Raw genomic sequence first — 19,089 nt, forward strand, 5'->3', positions numbered from 1 at the left:
GATTGGGGGCGAAGTTGCATCATTCTTGCAGTTTTAATTACCTGCGTTTGCGTTCACACTGTGTTTTGTCAACCGCAGCAGGTAACTTTAGTAAGGTGTTCAATGCATAAACTACACAGTGAAATCTATGGTGTATACATTGAGTAATAGTTAGGACGTAAAGTGAGGGTAACGTGGATGCAGGATGTGTGTCGGAGACTGGACTTTACTTTGTGTGTGTGTGTGTGCGTGCGTGCGTGCGTGCGTGCGCAATAGCAGATCGCTACAACTTTACCAACTTGTTTTGTAAAGTAGCTGCTAGCCTATATAAACCTGGTAGGTTAATATGAGTAGCCTACTGTCTAGTGTCTACACAAACAAAGCACTTTTATCTGACTCCAGATCAGCGGAGCTGTCAGAATTCCTGGTCCATGCAGGTCTGTAGGCCACTGTGAGCGCAAACTCTACAACGCGACATTTTGTGCAAATGTGCATTTGAACCAAATCGCCTCCATTCTCTTGCTAAATATCCTGTACACTCACTGCAGTGTTTTTTAATGTAACCTTCAGCATTTTATAAATGTGATCGTCTGGCCATATTGAGATAAGGGCTTTGTCTGCCCACAGGACATCTTTATGCTGCGTAATAATGCCTTCTCCTTCCTCCTCGTGTGCCAAATACCAACTTCTTCAGCTCACAATGGCACATTATTTGGTTCATCCCCTATATTTGATGCGATTGCATTCACACCTATGCTGTGATTTGCCCTCTGGTGTGCTTGGAAGAAAAGTGAGACCACCGTTTTTTGGCAATCTAGAATGCGTTTGTTTGATCCGCACCAGAATTCAAATGAGCCTATCACACCTGCCAAAACGAAGTGCACTTTCCGACAATACGCAGGAGGATTCTCTTTTTTTTCGTAAAACATACTGGTGTGAATGCACCCGTAAACCAAGCCCTGGTGAAAGCTGGTGTACTGCTACGTGTGGGTTGTCCAGAAGAGTGCCGTGGATGTTTTCCTCTTTTGTCAAAATGTTGGGTTCCCTGTCAAAGAGCATCGGCCGTAGCTTGGCTAGTGCATAGACAGGCATAGAGTCCAGGCCTGGCCCTGAGCAATTTGGCGCCCTAGGCCGGATTTTTCGCGGCGCCCTGAAATCTTTTCAGAGCAATTTTTCTACTTTGGGTTTTCTGGTTCAACAAGTTTCAAAGGGTCATCATATATGAAAGCTTCCATTCTGTAGTTTCATAATGTGTAAAAGCTGAAAAATGAACATGGCCCCCATTTTTTGGGGGCCATAACTGCCGCCCTAGGCAATCTGCCGCCCTAGGCCATGGCCTATGTGGCCTATATATACCAGCCAGCCCTGATAGACTCTGGTTATCAGAAGGTCACAAGGCCTCCCAGTCCGCCCATGTTAACGTGTTGATGTGTCCCTGAACGAGACACTTAACCCCTAATCTTGTGACATAACAACAGCTCGGTGGCCTTGTGGTTAGAGTGTGCACCCCGGGCCACTGTCAATCCCTGGCCAGGTCATACCAAAGACTATACAACATTGGGGTAAGTCCCTGTGACATACTAGCATCATGTCCAGGGGGTGTACTTATAACTGTACATCATGCTACATAAACAGAAGAGGCACTATCCTCTGCACTGCTATGGCTATACACAGAGGTGAATGGAATGCCTGCCCTGTGGAAAATGAACACAACATGAAGATTTATTTTTCTCTCTACATACTTGTGTACAATTCACAGGTATACCTGCAAACAAGTGCACACATGCATGCCTATTGCCTATACACTGCCTTCTGTAATTGCTTTCTTATCTCTTTGGACACAAACCTTGTATCTCCAAATGTCAACTTTTGATGTTTTTATTTACATAATGTATACTTTACTTTATCATACAAGAGTGTCAAAGTGGTGCAAAGAGCGGTTCTGCAAGCTCTGCAGAAAAGCTATTTTCACTATTTATTTGTTTATAATAATAACAAAAAGAAAGTTGTTGGGCATTCAAGGATTCCAGCCGGCGGTGCCGATCTGCTTCCCCCAATAGTGTTGACGGAGGAATAATAATAATAATCCATTCTCATTGTTGGCTCAGCTAAAAATATAAACAGTAGGGGATATCAGGTGGAATCATATCTCTAGATAACGGCAATGTAATTGACATTCATAGTGTTGTCTGGTGCTGCCTGGGTATTGTGTGTAAAGTATCTCTCTCTCTCTCTCTCTCTCTCTCTCTCTCTCTCTCTCTCTCTCTCTCTCTCTCTCCCTCTCCCTCCCACCCACAATCTAATCTGCCTCCGCAGTCTTATAGCTGGAGTTTCAGAGCACGAGGGAGAGAGAGGAGAGGGAATTCAGGTTCACTGGTTGGCTCCTTGCTCGCGCAGAATCTGTGTGGCCACAAGAGAGCGCTGTGGGCAGCCTCTAACACACAAATGAATCAAAGTGTGTGCGGGGAGAAATGCTAAAAAGTTGTACTCTGTGGTGGGAAACTAACAAAGTACTTTTTCTCAAGTATTGTGTCAATTTTATAATACTTATAATATATCCACTGCATCTCAGAGACAAATATTGTTCTTTTTACTCCGTTACAATGTCTCGTTTCAGTTACTAGTTTGCAGTTTTTCATCATCATTACAAAATATTAAAAATGTACTGCTTTGGTAGCCTACATTAAGAATATTTTGATGACAATACTTTTGTACTTTCTACTCAAGTAACATTTTGAATATGGGACTTGTACTTGGAGCAGAACATTTCATTGTAGTATTGCTACTTCTACTCCCCTCCCTCCCCTGTGATGTGAGGGCAAATGTAAAAAGTTTGTACTGCAGCAGAAAGTTACAAGGCTTTTTGTTACCGTCTCGCCCCCTGTGGCATTGAGAAGACACAAATCAGTACAAGATTCTCTTAGATGTCTGTGTATGTCTACATATTTCATATCCGTGGGCCGTGGCACACATACAGTACAGTACAGTGCTAGTAGGCTGTCAAGTGCTTCAGAGGCAATGTGCATTGAACTGAGCACAACACTATTTGTTGTACTTTCATATCTATGTTTTTACTCGTTTCTCGGGCTGCAGCTATCAATTATTAATTATCTTGGTGATTATTCTATCGATCTATTTAATTTGATTAATCGAGTAATCCAGAAGAACTTGTGTTGTTTCTTTAGATACTGTGTTTGTCGTCAACACATATAATAACCACTAATAACCAAGCATTGTATACTTCCCCTGTCACACAACAGTGTCATGCAAAAATATTGAAAGCTGATCCACATGCTCACAACAGTTGCATTGTGATGCGGACATTGCGATGTACGCTTGTAGATCAGCTCTTTCCATTTTGGTTTTAGTTTTTTCTTGTTTTTCCCCCGTTTTGACTATAACATGCCCCAAAATCGGGCTTGATTACGAATCAATTACCTTATAAAATCATCTTCGATTTTCTTTTTGAATAACGCTTGCACTGGTACTCTTTTCTCTGTGCTGTGTATTGACAGAGCTTCGCGGCCCCCCCACCAACATAGTCTTTTCTCTGTGCTGTGTATTGACAGAGCTTCGCGGCCCCCCCACCAACATAGTCTTTTCTCTGTGCTGTGTATTGACAGAGCTTCGCGGCCCCCCCACCAACATAGTCTTTTCTCTGTGCTGTGTATTGACAGAGCTTCGCGGCCCCCCCACCAACATAGTCTTTTCTCTGTGCTGTGTATTGACAGAGCTTCGCGGCCCCCCCACCAACATAGTCTTTTCTCTGTGCTGTGTATTGACAGAGCTTCCCGGACCCCCCACCAACATAGCCATCTCCAACATCGGCCCCCGCTCCGTCACCCTGCAGTTCAAACCCGGTTACGATGGCAAGACCTCCATCTCCCGCTGGCAGGTGGAAGCTCAGGTAAGGAGACACTTTTTTCTACCCCAGCGAAGGACAACATTTTAGCTCTGATTTGATCAGTCATGTGCTGAGGCCGATTCTAAAAGCAACGTTTTCTGAAAACCTTAACATTCTTATATTTAATATATAAAATAAAGGATGTTGCTATATGAGACACAGAAGTGTATGAGACACAGAGGTAGCTCCCTGCATGAAAGGTAAAACAACCTATAGGTTACACCGGGTTTAAATGTGCTAAGTCTGCTTTGTAAAACAAATCATCTGTGTCGTGTGGGGGAAGCCTTATATGTCCAAAACCGTTACTTTTCAGCATTCAAATTCAAAAGCAGCAGAAGCGTTTTGAGCTTGTTTGAGCTTCTACTTTTGTGTCTTTGGCCGCCCTCGAGGAATACTGGACAACTCACCCCGGTGCTTGCCCGTTTTTCCTCCCGGAATATTCCCCAGTGAGGGGGATAACTTTGTAATATGCTATTGGCTGTTTGTATTCTTTTTGGAAAAATATAAAAAGATACTCCTGTGGAAAGGCTATATTATTTTACTTATATTGACCCTATAAACAATTTAGTATTATTTAGTATATGTAAGGTTTTGCCCACTCAAATGGTACCTCCTCAGATAATCCCCACATATCCTACAACAACTTCTGTGAACAGACTTCACTGTAGTAGCTTTTCATAAATTATATTTGTACTTAGGCTGTCTGCTGTCATGAAAGTTTATAGTTAGAGAAATTCAAAGTCCAGCCGTCTGCTGTCCAGCCTCTCCCACCCCTCACTGGGGAGAATTCTAGGAGGAAAACAGAAACGGGGTGAGTTGTCGTGTTACCTGTGTTACCCCCTCGAGCACTCGCATGACTGAGAGGTCATTTTGAAGTTGATTATCTTTGCCCATGAAGCTTTCAGAAGGTTCCCCTCCCATGGCCATCATCATCCATCATCATTCCATCATCTCAGATTTATTTTTTACATCAGAAACATTTTCTAAATATCAATTTAAGCACATGCTACTTCTGTCACACTTTACTTCAGTCACGCGAGTGCTAGGCAGCCTCACTGTCTAGTATGGGGAATCTCATCTCAAACTAAAACGGCATGACTTGAATAAGTTTGTTTGAGCCTATCCTGACCTGAAAATGTTTTTTCTAAAGAGCTGGAGAGACATGGATATATGCCTGTTACTGAACAAACACTCTATATCAATGAGTACTATTATCTCAACCAAAGAAAATCACTTACCCTAAAGTACCTTTAAGCTGATGTTTTTTACTTTACTTTGTGTTTGTATGGTTCCCAGGTGGGGACTATCGGAGACAGTGAGGACTGGGTGACAGTCCACCAGTTGTCCAACGAGCCTGAGGCACGCTCCATGGAGGTCCCAGGACTCAACCCGTACACCTTCTACAGGTGATGACATCACACACCAGTTACACCGGCGTATGACCTCACTGCCACTAGAGGGACACATGTTTTTGTATTGGATCCAATTTTATTAGATCTAAGGGGAATCTTAGATCGCATCGTGTAAGAATAAGAACTGTGTTCCAGAAATAAATTGAAAATGATCACCCTGGCAATTTTACTCATATTGATATAAAGCATCAACTGACGGTAAAAAAGTACTAATTTATCAAATATATCTTTTTTTTTTCTTCTCCAAACACAGACTCAAATGTAACTCAAACTGTTTGATTGTTTTTGTTCCACAGTTCCAAAAATAAACACGATCTATATACTTTATGGGGATTTCCAATACAAAACATAACGCTGTGACCCAGGGCTAGTGGGACTTTGGTACTACAGTACTTTAGACAGTTAGAGAGTCTCACACACTAACACGCACATTCTGTAGGCAGGCACACAGATGGATGGTGAACACATGCATATGCAGGAAGAACAGACGCTTAATAGAGAAACAATGAAGGTTTCTGCCCAACAACAGCGATAGGGTCTACAGTAAGTGATTAAGACTGTTGTAGATCATAATAACAGGCATACTGTAGCAACAGACAACAGGTAGGATTAGATCACCTGCAGTGAGTTCTAGGGAGTGCATGGCTGTCATCATTACATGTCACGGGATACATTTCATTATCTTTCATTTATTTTTGGCGAGCAGCACCACTGTCTGGGGAAATAATACACAGACTATTATGATTAGGATTACCTCACTATTATATATTATATCCCAACCAACGAACCACATAATCAGTTATTCTCATCTGTCTCTGGAAAGTAACCAATGTCTGTCACTCGACTTCTCTCAACGCATTACTTTCTTCTGTGTCCGCATACAAATGCATGGCTTTCTGTATATGTCAATAACATTTGAGCGTCATTATTCATAATAGGTGAACATTCTCATGCAAAAACAGGTGGACATTATTACGTTACTTTTGGCGAAGAACCCCATAGTATCATATTTTGTCGCTGTCTGCTAAAAATGAATGAGTGAGTGAGTGAAAAGAACACTAATGTAAACACCTGCCCATCAGGCTCCGCATGCGTCAGGTGAACATCGTGGGCACCAGTCCTCCCAGCCAGCCCTCCAGGAAGATCCAGACCCTGCAGGCTCCTCCAGACATGGCCCCCGCTAACGTCACCCTGCGTACCGCCAGTGAGACCAGCCTCTGGCTACGATGGGTGGTAAGTACCCACCACTAGTGAGACCAGCCTCTGGCTACGATGGGTGGTAAGTACCCACCACTAGTGAGACCAGCCTCTGGCTACGATGGGTGGTAAGTACCCACCACTAGTGAGACCAGCCTCTGGCTACGATGGGTGGTAAGTACCCACCACTAGTGAGACCAGCCTCTGGCTACGATGGGTGGTAAGTACCCACCGCTAGTGAGACTAGCCTCTGGCTACGTTTGGTCAGTAAGTAAACCCTGCAGTGCTAACGTCACCCTGCGTATTGCCAGTGAGACCATGCAGTCTCTGGCTACGTTGGTGGTAAAGTATCTCCCACTAGCCTCACCCTGCGTACCACTAATGAGACCAGCCCGCCAAGTCCTGGTCTCTCTCACACACACGCACAGGCAAGCACACACGCACGCACGCACGCACACACACACACACACACACACACACACACACACACACACACACACACACACACACACAATACACACATACACACACACACACGTAAATATACACCAGAGTTTTAATGGCCTTGGAGCTTAAATGTTAATTATCACCAGCGGCTATTAGCATACAGAAAAGCTTCCTTGTCCTGAGGCAGTGGTTCTCAAAGTGTGGTCTGGGGACCCCTCGAGGTAGCCCACATAATTGGAAACAAAGTAAGATTTTAATATAACATGAATATAAAAAGAATATATATATATATATATATATTTCTTTTTAATACTTAAAGACCTTGAAGAATGAATCTTCATTGCGGTACTGATAAGATAGGAAGTATCCTACATAACATTATAGTTCCATTGATCCAAGCCGGAAAACACGATCGGTCATGCTTCTCCTCTCTGTGTGCCATTTGTCCCGCTTCAGCCTCTGCCGGAGTGGGAGTACAACGGGAACCCGGAGCTGGTGGGCTACCGGGTCCAGTACTCGCGCAGCAGCGCCCAGGGCCGCGGGGCGCTGACCCACGTGATCGCCGACCGCCTGGAGAGGGAGTTCACCATCGAGGACTTGGAGGAGTGGACCGAGTACGAGGTCAAGGTGCAGGCCATCAACGGCATCGGCACGGGGCCCTGGAGCCAGCCGGTCCGAGGATGGACCCGGGAGTCTGGTGAGAGAAACGTTGACTTACGTCCACTTTAACCCATTTTGGGGCGGGAACCCCTTTTGGTGTTGGCATCATGTTATGCTTTAGCTATTGAAAAATAGCAGATCTACAAGCTCATAGCGCGCCACCGAGTGGCGCGCTACGAGCTTGTACAGTAGGTCTGACATAGAAACATAGGTTGGTCCAAAAATAAACTGTGATATGACGTTTATCATGTATTGAGTTACAGTTGATAACGTCTGTCTTTTCCGAGAGAAAACAACATTTCTTGCTCTTTGGTTAAATTATTACCTTTTTTTTTACTATCAGTTGATGCTTTATATACAAAAAAATAATAGCCTTCAGTAAAAAAAGTAAAACGTTAATAGGAAACACCTAGTATTTAACACACAGAAACATAAGAGAACAGAGACTTTTGACAGACCTGCAGTTTTCTGGGAGTTTGAAAGCAGAACTCTCCCAGATGACTTGAGACTATGTGGTTCATGATATCAGAACCAAAATGAGAAATGTTGTTTTGGCCCTAAATCCTTCAACGCTTCATAAACAAATATTTTGAAATAAATTATTTTGGCACCAGTCAGTGTAAGATGTGAGAACTGAAGTGATATGGATCCTGAGCAGCAGTGTTCTGAATTGTCTGGTCGATAGTTTTTAGAGAGACCTACAGTGTACAGACACCAGTGGTGTTAGTTTTCAAATAATTGTAGTGGAGTAAAACTACAATATTTGCCTCCGAGATGTAGTGGAGTAGAAGTAAACGTATTGAAAATCGTAAATACTCCACTAAAGTAAAAGCACCCGAAGAATGTACAACAACAGTACTCGAGTACATGTAATCATTTAATTTCCATGCACCACTGAGCTACAGTATCAAGACACCGTTACTGTACACAGAGGCATGTACGGACACGTCTCTCACACACACACACGCACGCACGCATGCACGCGCGCACACACACACACACACACACACACACACACACACACACACACACACATTTTACATTGTACACACACACACACACACACACACACACACACAAACGCCATCCAACTCCGTTCACTTCTCGCACAAACTGAATCCAATTCGGGGGGTTAATCCTATATGTTATATTTTTTTGGACAGTAATCTGTCTGAACTGCTCAAAGGACTGCACGATTAAATTCCTGCATTTCCATAATCCACTCAAACACAAATCCACCTGGCCTCACCTCACTCCATCCAACACCCAGAAAGGCAGAAAAGCACGTCACACATGAATAGCATCATCATGCACAATGCTGGCCGGGTCAAACCGGGCCCAGGTAGGGCCGGCCCTTAATTTTAAAAACTAGTTATTATTAGCTGCACTAATAACTTTGGGGCACGCCCGTCTAGAGTTTGAAATTTGAATGGACAGATATAAGTCAAAAGGGAGACATCGAAGAGGAAGGATGGATGGGGAAGGATCAACATAATTATGGAATGTCAGAACAGGTTCTAAAATATATCCATATATGGAGATCTAAGGGTTTGAGGTTTGAGGTCAGATGTAGAGTTGCTGGCCAATAGTGATGACATCAGGGATCTCCATACTGTATATGGGATTAACTGCGACAGCAGGTCGCATTTACTATGACATCAGGGTCTCCAGTATATCCATCCCTGATGACGTCAAATGATGTCACGAGACCTGGGCACCATGTGGTGCCCGACACACTAACTGACGGGAAATGCTCGATTCCATAGTTAACTGCCACCTAGCGTCTCTGCCTTAGGTTGTGACCAGGCTTTTCTCTTCGCAGATGAGTAAGCCTGGGGCCGAGGTTACGTTTATCCCCCTTTTCATGCAGTGCAGAGCTAAATAATACCATACAAAATACAAGGCACTAACATGCTCATCAGGAGCAGTTAGGGTGACGCGTAACCCGCAACCCTCCGTTATTCCAGAGTAGCTACCTCCTGAGCCATTATAGTTAAATGCTGGCATATAGCAGCCTACAGCTGGCAAATAGTGGTACACCTGGCATAACACATCGGTGTGTGTTATGCTAGGGTGGTGAGGTTAGTGCCAGGTTATTCAACGGTGCAGAACGCCCATTTAAAAATCATTTGAACTCTAGCCTAGATTCCGCTGGCCTGCAGCTGCTCTGATGGCACATCAGGCTGCAGCGAGCAGTGCCCAGATTCCATGCGTTCAACAGCTGGCAGCGCTCCGTCATCACTAATCCCACACTCGCACCACTCTATCCCTGTCATCGCCTCTCGTATGAAACCTCATACGTCCAAAACTGTTTAATTTTCAGGATTGAGATTCAAAAGCATCAAAAGTAGCAGATCTGCAAGCTCAAAGCTCGTTGCTTCGCGCTTCACACCGCATTTCGAGCTTGCGGATCTGCAACTTTTGATGCGTTTGTGTGACGCTGTAGTATGATCGTGGAAGGCGTTCATTTACGGAAAAAAACACGAAAACTTAGAACATGGAGATAAGAGGTTTCTGCCCGACATTCATGTGAAAGCCCCATATAATGTAAAGCCTGTGATCAAGGCCAGGGCTGTTCTTTAGCTGCTTAAAATCCTACATACTTTGGTCCCTCAGGGGTCCCCCTGGGCTCTATACTAGGTCCGCCCGTTTTTTTACCTGTACACCAAATCTCTTTGGTGGCAGTGGCTCAGGAGCATAGAACGGCCGCTTCATGGGAAAACGGAAGGTTCGATCCCGGGCTCCCCCCAAGAGTTAGTGTCGTCAAAGTGTCCTTGAGCAAGACACTGAACCCCTAACTGATCCTGATGAGCAGGATGGTGCCTTGCATGGTTTCCTCGGCCATCTGTGTCAATGGGTGAATGCTTCTAGAAAGCCTGGCGTTTCAATCACTGCACAGGTTGAGGTTCACAACATTTCTACTGTTATTTCAAATAGAGTGTCCAACACAAGGAGTGGTCTGGAGAGAGAATGCTGTTTGGTTACTGTACCTCACAGGCATCACAGCCCCCAAAAATGTGATAACAAGCTTAACCTTGCCTTGTTTAACCGTTTCAGTTCGTACGACGTGTGAGACTGTCATAAGGATCCCGAAATAGTAGTGCCTACGACGTCTGTGGACGTCCTAGCGACGGCCCAGCGACGCGGGGCGAGATAAGAATATTCAGAATTTTTCCTATTTTTTTTTTTGGCATTTCGCTTTTCGCTTTCCATATGCTAACGCTCAGTGCAATAATTAGCTTGTCATTGACTCCCATGTTAGCGCGGCAGAAAGAATGACTCGTATCTCCTAATCCAAGGCGCTCTCCGTGGTGATGAATGGATCGATATGCTGGCGCTTCATTTCTGACTGCCTAAGAAAACAACTGACAGATTACAACTTGTCCAAAATGCAGCAGCCAGAGTTTTAACTAGAACTAAGATGAGAGAACATATTACTCCAGTTTTAGCATCACTGCACTGGCTTCCGGTTGTTTTTAGGATTGATTTTAAAATTATTTTACTTGTCTATATAAAGCTCTCAATGGTCTCGCACCTTCCTACCTACATGACTGCCTGCCTAAATATGTCCCAAACCGCCCCCTAAGGTCTTCCACTGCTGGCCTGTTCGCTTTGCCTAAAAAAATGGCAACAAAAAAATACGGGGAAGCAGCTTTTTGCTTCTACGGGCCGTCGGCATGGAACAAGCTCCCACTGTACCTTCGCCAGGCAGCCTCTGTAGACATTTTTAAAGCTCAGCTCAAGACCCACTTCTACAACATTGCTTTTAATTGATCTTTAATTTTTTAATTTTTGTTATTCATGTCCTCACTGTATTGCATTACTGCTTGTTTTTTAATGTTTTTGCCTTGCTTTTCTTTTATTCTCCATTGTTCTGTAAAGCACTTTGAGCTGCATTTCATGTCATGAAAGGTGCTATACAAATAAAGTTTTATTATTATTATTAATGCACATTGTAAAGCGCCCAAAGGCGCTATATAAATGCACATTTAAAATGGCAAGCTTGGCTATTCTCTGAGTGTTTGCTGTCAGAATGGGAACATGAATAGTGCTTGTACAGAAAACCTTTTCTCTCCCTCCCTCTCTATCTCTCTCTCTCCCCCCCTGTAGTTTTTTCTCGTCTGTGTGCTCTTCTCTTCTCCTCTTTCGTCCTCTCTTGTGCTCTCACTTTGGTTACCAGACCTTCGGAGGAACGGAGCAATTTGAGGGAAAGGAGTCGTAGGAAATTGGGAACACATGGGCCTGAATGGCGAATTCCTTCCCTTTTCTTTTTTCTTTGGTTTCCCCTCACTGCAGCAAATTCTTGGGAATCAGGGCATTATGTCCAGGGATGAGTGCCAAGGAAGAGAGCTGCTCTGTTCTCTGTCTGCCTAGTGTCTCTGTCGCGTGGAACCCTCGTATGAAACTGTTACTCTGTTCTCTGTCTGCCTAGTGTCTCTGTTGCGTGGAACCCTCATATGAAACTGTTCTCTGTCTACCTAGTGTCTCTGTCGCGTGGAACCCTCGTATGAAACTGTTACTCTGTTCTCTGTCTGCCTAGTGTCTCTGTCGTGTGGAACCCTCATATGAAACTGTTACTCTCTGTCTACCTAGTGTCTCTGTCGCGTGGAACCCTCATATGAAACTGTTACTCTGTTCTCTGTCTGCCTAGTGTCTGTCGCGTGGAACCCTCGTATGAAACTTACTCTTCAGGATTCAATAATAATCCAATATATTGAAAAATTGCAGATTCACTAGCTGTCACAACCACGACAGCGTTTTAACATTGTAGATAATACAGTTGTGCTACTTAGTTGTGTGTGTGATGCTGTAATTAATATAATCAAGTAGGGCGTTCATTTACAAAAAAGTTTAAATATGGAGATTGTTTAAATATGGAGATTTTTGCCCCAGCAACGATATTCTATTTAGGCCTCAATGGTTCACCAGGTTCTCCGGAGATACCATGTGCACGGTGCACACATCATTACACGCACACACGACATGCACACACAAGGGAAACCCATTTTTCGTAGCTGTTGGGTGGATGTCCAAAACCACCGTTTTTAGGAAATGTAATATTTCTCATTTATTGCTTTAATATTTTCACTGGTCCAATAAATATTTATAAAACCCACAGACACACTTAACCACTTCTGGGCAAGCCCTAAGGCGATTAAAGAAAGTGATATACAAAGTACATTTTTTTTCTCTCCTCTCCTCTCCTCTCCTCTCCTCTCCTCTCCTCTCCTCTCCTCTCCTCTCCTCTCCTCTCCTCTCCTCTCCTCTCCTCTCCTCTCCTCTCCTCTCCTCTCCTCTCCTCTCCTCTCCTCTCCTCTCCTCTCCTCTCCTCTCCTCTCCTCTCCTCTCCTCTCCTCTCCTCTCCTCTCCTCTCCTCTCCTCTCCTCTCCCCTCCCCTCCCCTCAACAGTGTCGTCCTGTGGTCCCACCAATGTCTCTGCCTTCGCCACCACCTCCAGCAGCATCCTGGTGCGCTGGTTCGAGGTCCCTGAGCCAGACCGGAACGGCCTCATCCTGGGCTACAAGGTACATGTCTACACTGTCTCTGCCGGGTGGAAACCACATAATGTCCAAAACTGGAACTTTTCTGGATTCAAATAAAAAAATGGCAAAAGTAGCAGTCCTGTACAAGCTCGAAGCACGTCCCTTCTTGTCACGTATCGAGCTTATCGATCTGCTACTTTTGATGATTTTGTGTGACACTGTAGTACAGGGGTACTCAACTGGCGGACCGCGGTCCGACCACCTCTTTGCGGACCACCCAAAAAAGAAAAAAAGTTAATAATATAAATAACATCAGATGGTACATTTCTCATGTGAAATTGCTGCAAAGCCCCCCGAAATGTCCCCCAAGGGCACCCAAATTTCTAGTGTGGCCTGCCAGGGCGCTATGCGCGCGCGCAGTGTGGCCTGCCAGGGCGTATAACTCCCGGCCTGATTTGGAGTTCCACTCCGGGCCTGCGCTCTGCACCCCATTATTGGTTGGGTGGAAGGCGATCTGATTTGTATAAGCTTGGCTTGACCATACTAAACGGTCATAGAGCCCCGCTCTCCGATGGACGCCGTGCATGGGACCGGACCTCGGTCTTATTCAAAAAAATATTTGTGGACCTTCATCATTTCTAGTTGAGGACCCCTGCTGTAGTATGATCAAGTAGGGTGCTAATGCACGACAACAAAACACAAAATGTTTGGAAAAACAAATAGTCCTTTTTTTGCTCCTGGTATATCAGGTGGTGTTACATGGGACGATGAATATTGTGGCCAAAATAATTTTGTGATAATCAAAATAATATTTGCTAACTGCAACATTTGTTAACCAGCCCAGCATCCATATTCTGAGGTTAGCATTAGCCAAAACAGCAGGACATTGCAACGGATTGTGACCTTGAAAATGTGTTATTTACTTATTTTTGGTGAAGAGAGTTGGTGTAGAGTAGACGAGGAATAAAAGAAGTCCACCTATAGAGCCGTGATGATGTAGCCTATACAACACCACGATAAGTTAAAATCTCCTAACCAGTGTTTTTTAATCACGATAAACGACAGATTCCATGCGTTCAACAGCTGATAATGACTATGCATGGTCTCTACCAGGTGGTGTACAAGGAGAAGGACAGTGACAGTGCGGTCCAGCTGTGGACGGTGGAGGGCAACGCCAGCCACAGTGTGCAGCTGACGGGTCTGGGGAAGTACGTCCTCTATGAGATCCAGGTCCTGGCCTTCACCCGGGTGGGCGACGGGCGCCCCAGCGCCCCCGCCATCCTGGAGAGGACGCTGGATGACGGTACGCACCACAGCCTAGTCCGCATCTATCAGATCCATTGATTGATTGATTGGTTGGTTGGTTGGCGATTTATTGAGATTTTTTGGAAATGTGTCTCTCTCGCCAGTGGTTCCCAAAGTGCGGTCCGGGGACCCCCAGGGGTCCTTGACGGAGTTCCAGGGGGTCCCCAGCTAAATGGAACCAAATGGACCCTTATGGGTCTGTAACTCTGAGAGTGTACAAATGGAACAAAATGGACCCTAACTTGGTTTCATTTCATCACACTCTCAGAGTTAAATTAACATTGATTTTACAATATAAATTGGGGGTCCCAGAGATAGAAAAACCATTAAATGGGGGTCCGTAGACTAATGCATGTCAAACTGGGGGTCCTTGAAATTAAACGGGTTAAGAATCTCTGCTAGAGCTGTAAAAATCTTCTCTTATGGGGGTCCCTGGCATATCTTTTCAAATGGGGGTCTGCGGGCTAATTAGTGTCAATTTGGGGGTCCTTGACATGAAAAGGTTTGGGAACCACTGTCTTATGCCAGTGGTTCTCGGATTGTTTTCATGTCAAGGAGTGCCAAATGAATATGTTTTGTTTTTTACCGTTGACCCCCATTTGAAAATTTGTTTCAGGGACCCCACAATATTTGTCTTGTTAACTTGTTTTACAATATTAAAAATGTTGTCATAATTATTTCAAGATTCTTTTGAACAACTGAATCAAACTGAATTCACAATGCAGTTGCGCTGTGAGCTTGTAGATCGTCTATTTTCAAGGTAACGGTAACCTTATTTTCCATAACCTTGCTGGGGTTCCCCGGTCCCCACCTCGAGAACCACTGGCCTAGATTGCTTCTCCGTCAGGAGGCTAGGAGCCACACGGGAGGCTAGGGAAGACTGCAGTACTCATTTGCCATTGCAGTATACAGTAAATCCTGTTTCCTTTTGCATATTTAACTCAATGAGGTAGGGGGGAGAGAAAATATAAAAATCAATATTGTGCCGTTTCTCGGCACCGCATGCATTCATTGACTCATGATTTAATTTGTTGTGGATAAATAAATCCATGCTGGGCTGAGCCATTATAGAGCACAGTGTATTTCTCTCCATTAAGCTTGATAAAATATTACCTTTATAATGTGTCTGGACCAGAGGCTCATTTTGGATGCACAGAATAGATATCTCTGTGTTGTTTGTTTAAAAGGTGTTTTAGATTCAGTGTAGCGTTTCAAGGTTATTGCAGTTTTGCATTTCTCGTTTGTTTCTTTTTAAACTTTTAGTTTTGTGTGTGTGTGTGTGTGTGTGTGTGTGTGTGTGTGTGTGTGTGTGTGTGTGTGTGTTTTCCAATTTGACTTTTTGTTATTTTGTTTATTTCTATGCTATAATAAGCGTGCTGTTGTGTTGCAGTGCCGGGCCCTCCAGTGGGCATCCTGTTCCCTGAAGTGCGGACCACCTCGGTCAGGCTCATCTGGCAGTCTCCTGCCCAGCCTAACGGCATCATCCTGGGTCAGTACTACCACCCCACAACCCCTGTAGACTGGAGGAACTCTAAGACGTCACTGTCCCGCAGGGCTGCAGAAACCTTGATGTGCAGGACTTATATCTGACTTGTGAAGTTTTGGAAACAAACAACTCCACGTGTCGCGGAGCTACGTCCCATAGCCTGAAGGGATGCCACACTCTGATTGGTTCAGAAGCACACAGCCTTCCGTTTTAGACTGACAATTCTAAATAAAACGACCAAAAAGCCAACTCACTCCATCTTTAAGTACTTTTGCCACCCCATATTCTTTGCCTGAAATGACACCTGTGTTTGCACTTCTAACCCCCCCTCCCCCGCCTCTGCCCCATCCCAGCCTATCAGATCACGTACCGGTTGAACTCCACCAATAGCAACACGGCCACGGTGGACGTGCTGAATCCCAGCGCCCGGCAGTACACGGTGACGGGCCTGAAGCAGGAGTCTGTCTACGTGTTCCGCATCACCGCGCAGACGCGCAAGGGCTGGGGGGAGGCGGCCGAGGCCCTGGTGGTCACCACCGAGAAGAGAGGTAACACTGCCACCGAGTGGTCTGTCATGGAACTGCGGTTATTATTGAGCGGTGCCAAACCGCTCCAATAATAATAATAATAATAAACTTTATTTGTATAGCACCTTTCATACATAAATGCAGCTCAAAGTGCTTCACAGGGCAGGACACAAAAATATAATACAATAAAACACAAGTAGTTAAAATGATAGAACAATGGCAAAGAACAAAATTTAATATAAGAACATAAAATAAATAAAAACAAATAAAAACACCACATGCAGCAAATCAGTCAGGGCAGGGTAGGAACGTGCATAGTAAAACTCAACTAAAAGTGAAGAGGTGAGTCTTGAGTTGAGATTTAAAAATGTCTACAGAGGCACCCTCTGTAGACATTTTTAAGTGTCTGAGCTCGAATGGAAGTTTATTCCAGGCTGTAGAAGCAAAAAGCTGCCTCACCATATTTTTTTGTGCACATTCTTTTAGGCACTTCAAGTAGGCCAGCATTGGAGGACCTGAGGGGGCGGTTAGGGACATATCTAGGTAGCCAGTCACGGAGGTACGGAGGTGCGAGACCATTGAGAGCTTTATAGACAAGTAAAATAATTTTAAAATCAATCCTAAAAACAACCGGAAGCCAGTGCAGTGATGCCAAAACTGGAGTAATATGTTCTCTCATCTTAGTTCTAGTTAAAACTCTAGCTGCTGCATTTTGGACAAGTTGGACAAGTTGGACAAGTTGTGGACCAATGACTGGCCGCATGACTGTGTATGTCTGTATGTCAAAGTACAAACAGCTGCATTTGTATATACGAATACATTTGAGCCAGTTTATTCCATGCCAACCCCAGCCTTAGCTTGATTTGGCAAATTCCCCACACCTCGAATTCTCCAAACATGCAATTTGATTACGTAGTCAGTTTACTTTCCACAGTCAGTTTGTACATTCTCCACACATTCTCCGCAGACGTTTGCCACTGCACAAGGACTTTCCAGAACAGTTGATGTGGCTGGCCACTTATAGGTTAGTGGTAACACCAGGGATCTCCATATATGGTCATAAAAGGGACAAACAGACAGACACAGAGCCGAAGAGTTTGATCAATCCTCATGGGGGCACGTCCCCCGTCCCCCGCAGCCCCGCCTCCCCGCACGGGTTTCGGGTTTCGCAACATCATACCCCTCACTCAGGTGACCCAGCCGGGAGTGATCAAGTCCCGACTTACGTCCCAGTAGCTACCCTCGATAAGTCCCATTAGGGAAAAACCAGGGCCACACAATCCGTTCCTCCTGAACTACTCTGCCTGGACTGGGAGGTACCATTCTGGCACATGGAAGGACTAGGCTCTGTGGGTTGACACCTGTCCGGGCCCCTCCTACGTCTCACCAGGTCCACTCCTGCTCTCACCAGGTCAGGCCCTGTGCGTTGCACAGACTCCCAGCACCAGGCACTTTATTCAGGAATGGTGGATTCTCAAGCCGCAACGGTTCCGCAGGCTCCACCTTGCCCTTGGTGGTGCCGCAGGCTCAGCTTGAGGCTTGAATGGCCCTCCTAAAGGCCTCACCGTGGGTTTGTTGGGCTTCTTCCTCACAGAAGACACATGCTGGGGCGCTAAGCCATACTGCTCCCGGGTGCCGTCTAATTTCCGGCTGCCACCCGTCTCTCCGGTGGTCACCAGACTATTCCTGGTTGTCACTTAGTCTATTCCTATGAGTCACTATAAATAGAATAACTATAACAAAATACATACATAAATGGATGCACCTGGGACGTATCCTCAGCTCACAGATATTTGTGGTGCAAAGTACTGTATAACTCAGGCTTAAAAGTGGTGCAAGTGTTTCCTTTTGGTTACAAACAAGGTTTGTTTTTCTAAAACAGTACATCTCAAAGTTTTAGGTTGCAACATTACAATGATTATAATTATGACAATATAAAGCTATTCAACAACACTGTTACTGAACAAACACATGTACAGTAACACTTATTTTAACAGAGGAACATGACTCACTCACAGCTTATAATAATATAAGACTGTTCTTTTCACTCCTTCCTCTCCCTCTCTCTCTCTCTCTCTCTCTCTCTCTCTCTCTCTCTCTCTCTCTCCCCCCGTCCATCCAGCTCGTCCCCAGCCCACCAGCCGTCCCATGGTGCCCCAGGAGCGCGTGCGGGCGCGCCACGTCCTGTTGTCGTGGGAGCCGGGCAGCGACGGCCTGTCTCCCGTGCGCTACTACACCGTGCAGCTCAGGGAGCTCCCAGAAAGCAACTGGACCGTCCAGTCGGCCTCGGTCAACCATGAGGCCAGCTCCTACACCGTGGACAGGTATGGTGCTAGAAACTATAGTAAAATACGAGGTGCTGGGTTCAAACAGTAACATATGAAAAGAGAAGGGAACCCGCACACTCATATGCTCCAAAAGATACATTTATTGACGACGTTTCGAGCCAAGGCTCTTCATTTGGTCAAACTGGTTTGACCTGGTTTGACCCCTGTTGGCAACATTATAGTTGCCAACAGCAGAACCCTACAGTATGCTGCTCCCACAAGGTGCTAGTCTGCCTTTAACGATGTGTAAAACGCAGCGAGGTGCATGGAGTTCCGCAGGAGAAGAGGCCATGAGGTTAGCATATTATGTTGTTACAGCTTAACGATGCAGCAGAAAGACTCAGGGCCTTTATAAGCATGTG

At 45.1% G+C, this 19,089-nt stretch overlaps 1 protein-coding gene across 8 annotated transcripts in view; it reads left to right on the forward strand.

Annotated features, from left to right (window-relative positions):
* Nucleotides 1-19,089, forward strand: part of LOC310874999 (protein sidekick-2-like) — a 503,627-nt gene that overhangs the window by 429,729 nt on the left and 54,809 nt on the right. For all 8 annotated transcript variants that reach the window (XM_083787997.1, XM_083788001.1, XM_083787998.1 and 5 more), the window contains exons 22-30: nucleotides 3,765-3,886; nucleotides 5,180-5,289; nucleotides 6,378-6,528; nucleotides 7,396-7,636; nucleotides 13,009-13,124; nucleotides 14,196-14,385; nucleotides 15,778-15,876; nucleotides 16,227-16,421; nucleotides 18,523-18,724. In XM_083787997.1, the coding sequence (XP_083644123.1) occupies nucleotides 3,765-3,886; nucleotides 5,180-5,289; nucleotides 6,378-6,528; nucleotides 7,396-7,636; nucleotides 13,009-13,124; nucleotides 14,196-14,385; nucleotides 15,778-15,876; nucleotides 16,227-16,421; nucleotides 18,523-18,724 (1,426 nt within the window). The remainder of the gene's footprint in view (nucleotides 1-3,764; nucleotides 3,887-5,179; nucleotides 5,290-6,377; nucleotides 6,529-7,395; nucleotides 7,637-13,008; nucleotides 13,125-14,195; nucleotides 14,386-15,777; nucleotides 15,877-16,226; nucleotides 16,422-18,522; nucleotides 18,725-19,089) is intronic.

This window comes from Protomyctophum parallelum (genome assembly GCF_964188405.1).
Source record: "Protomyctophum parallelum genome assembly, chromosome: 17".
Lineage (NCBI taxonomy): Eukaryota > Metazoa > Chordata > Actinopteri > Myctophiformes > Myctophidae > Protomyctophum > Protomyctophum parallelum.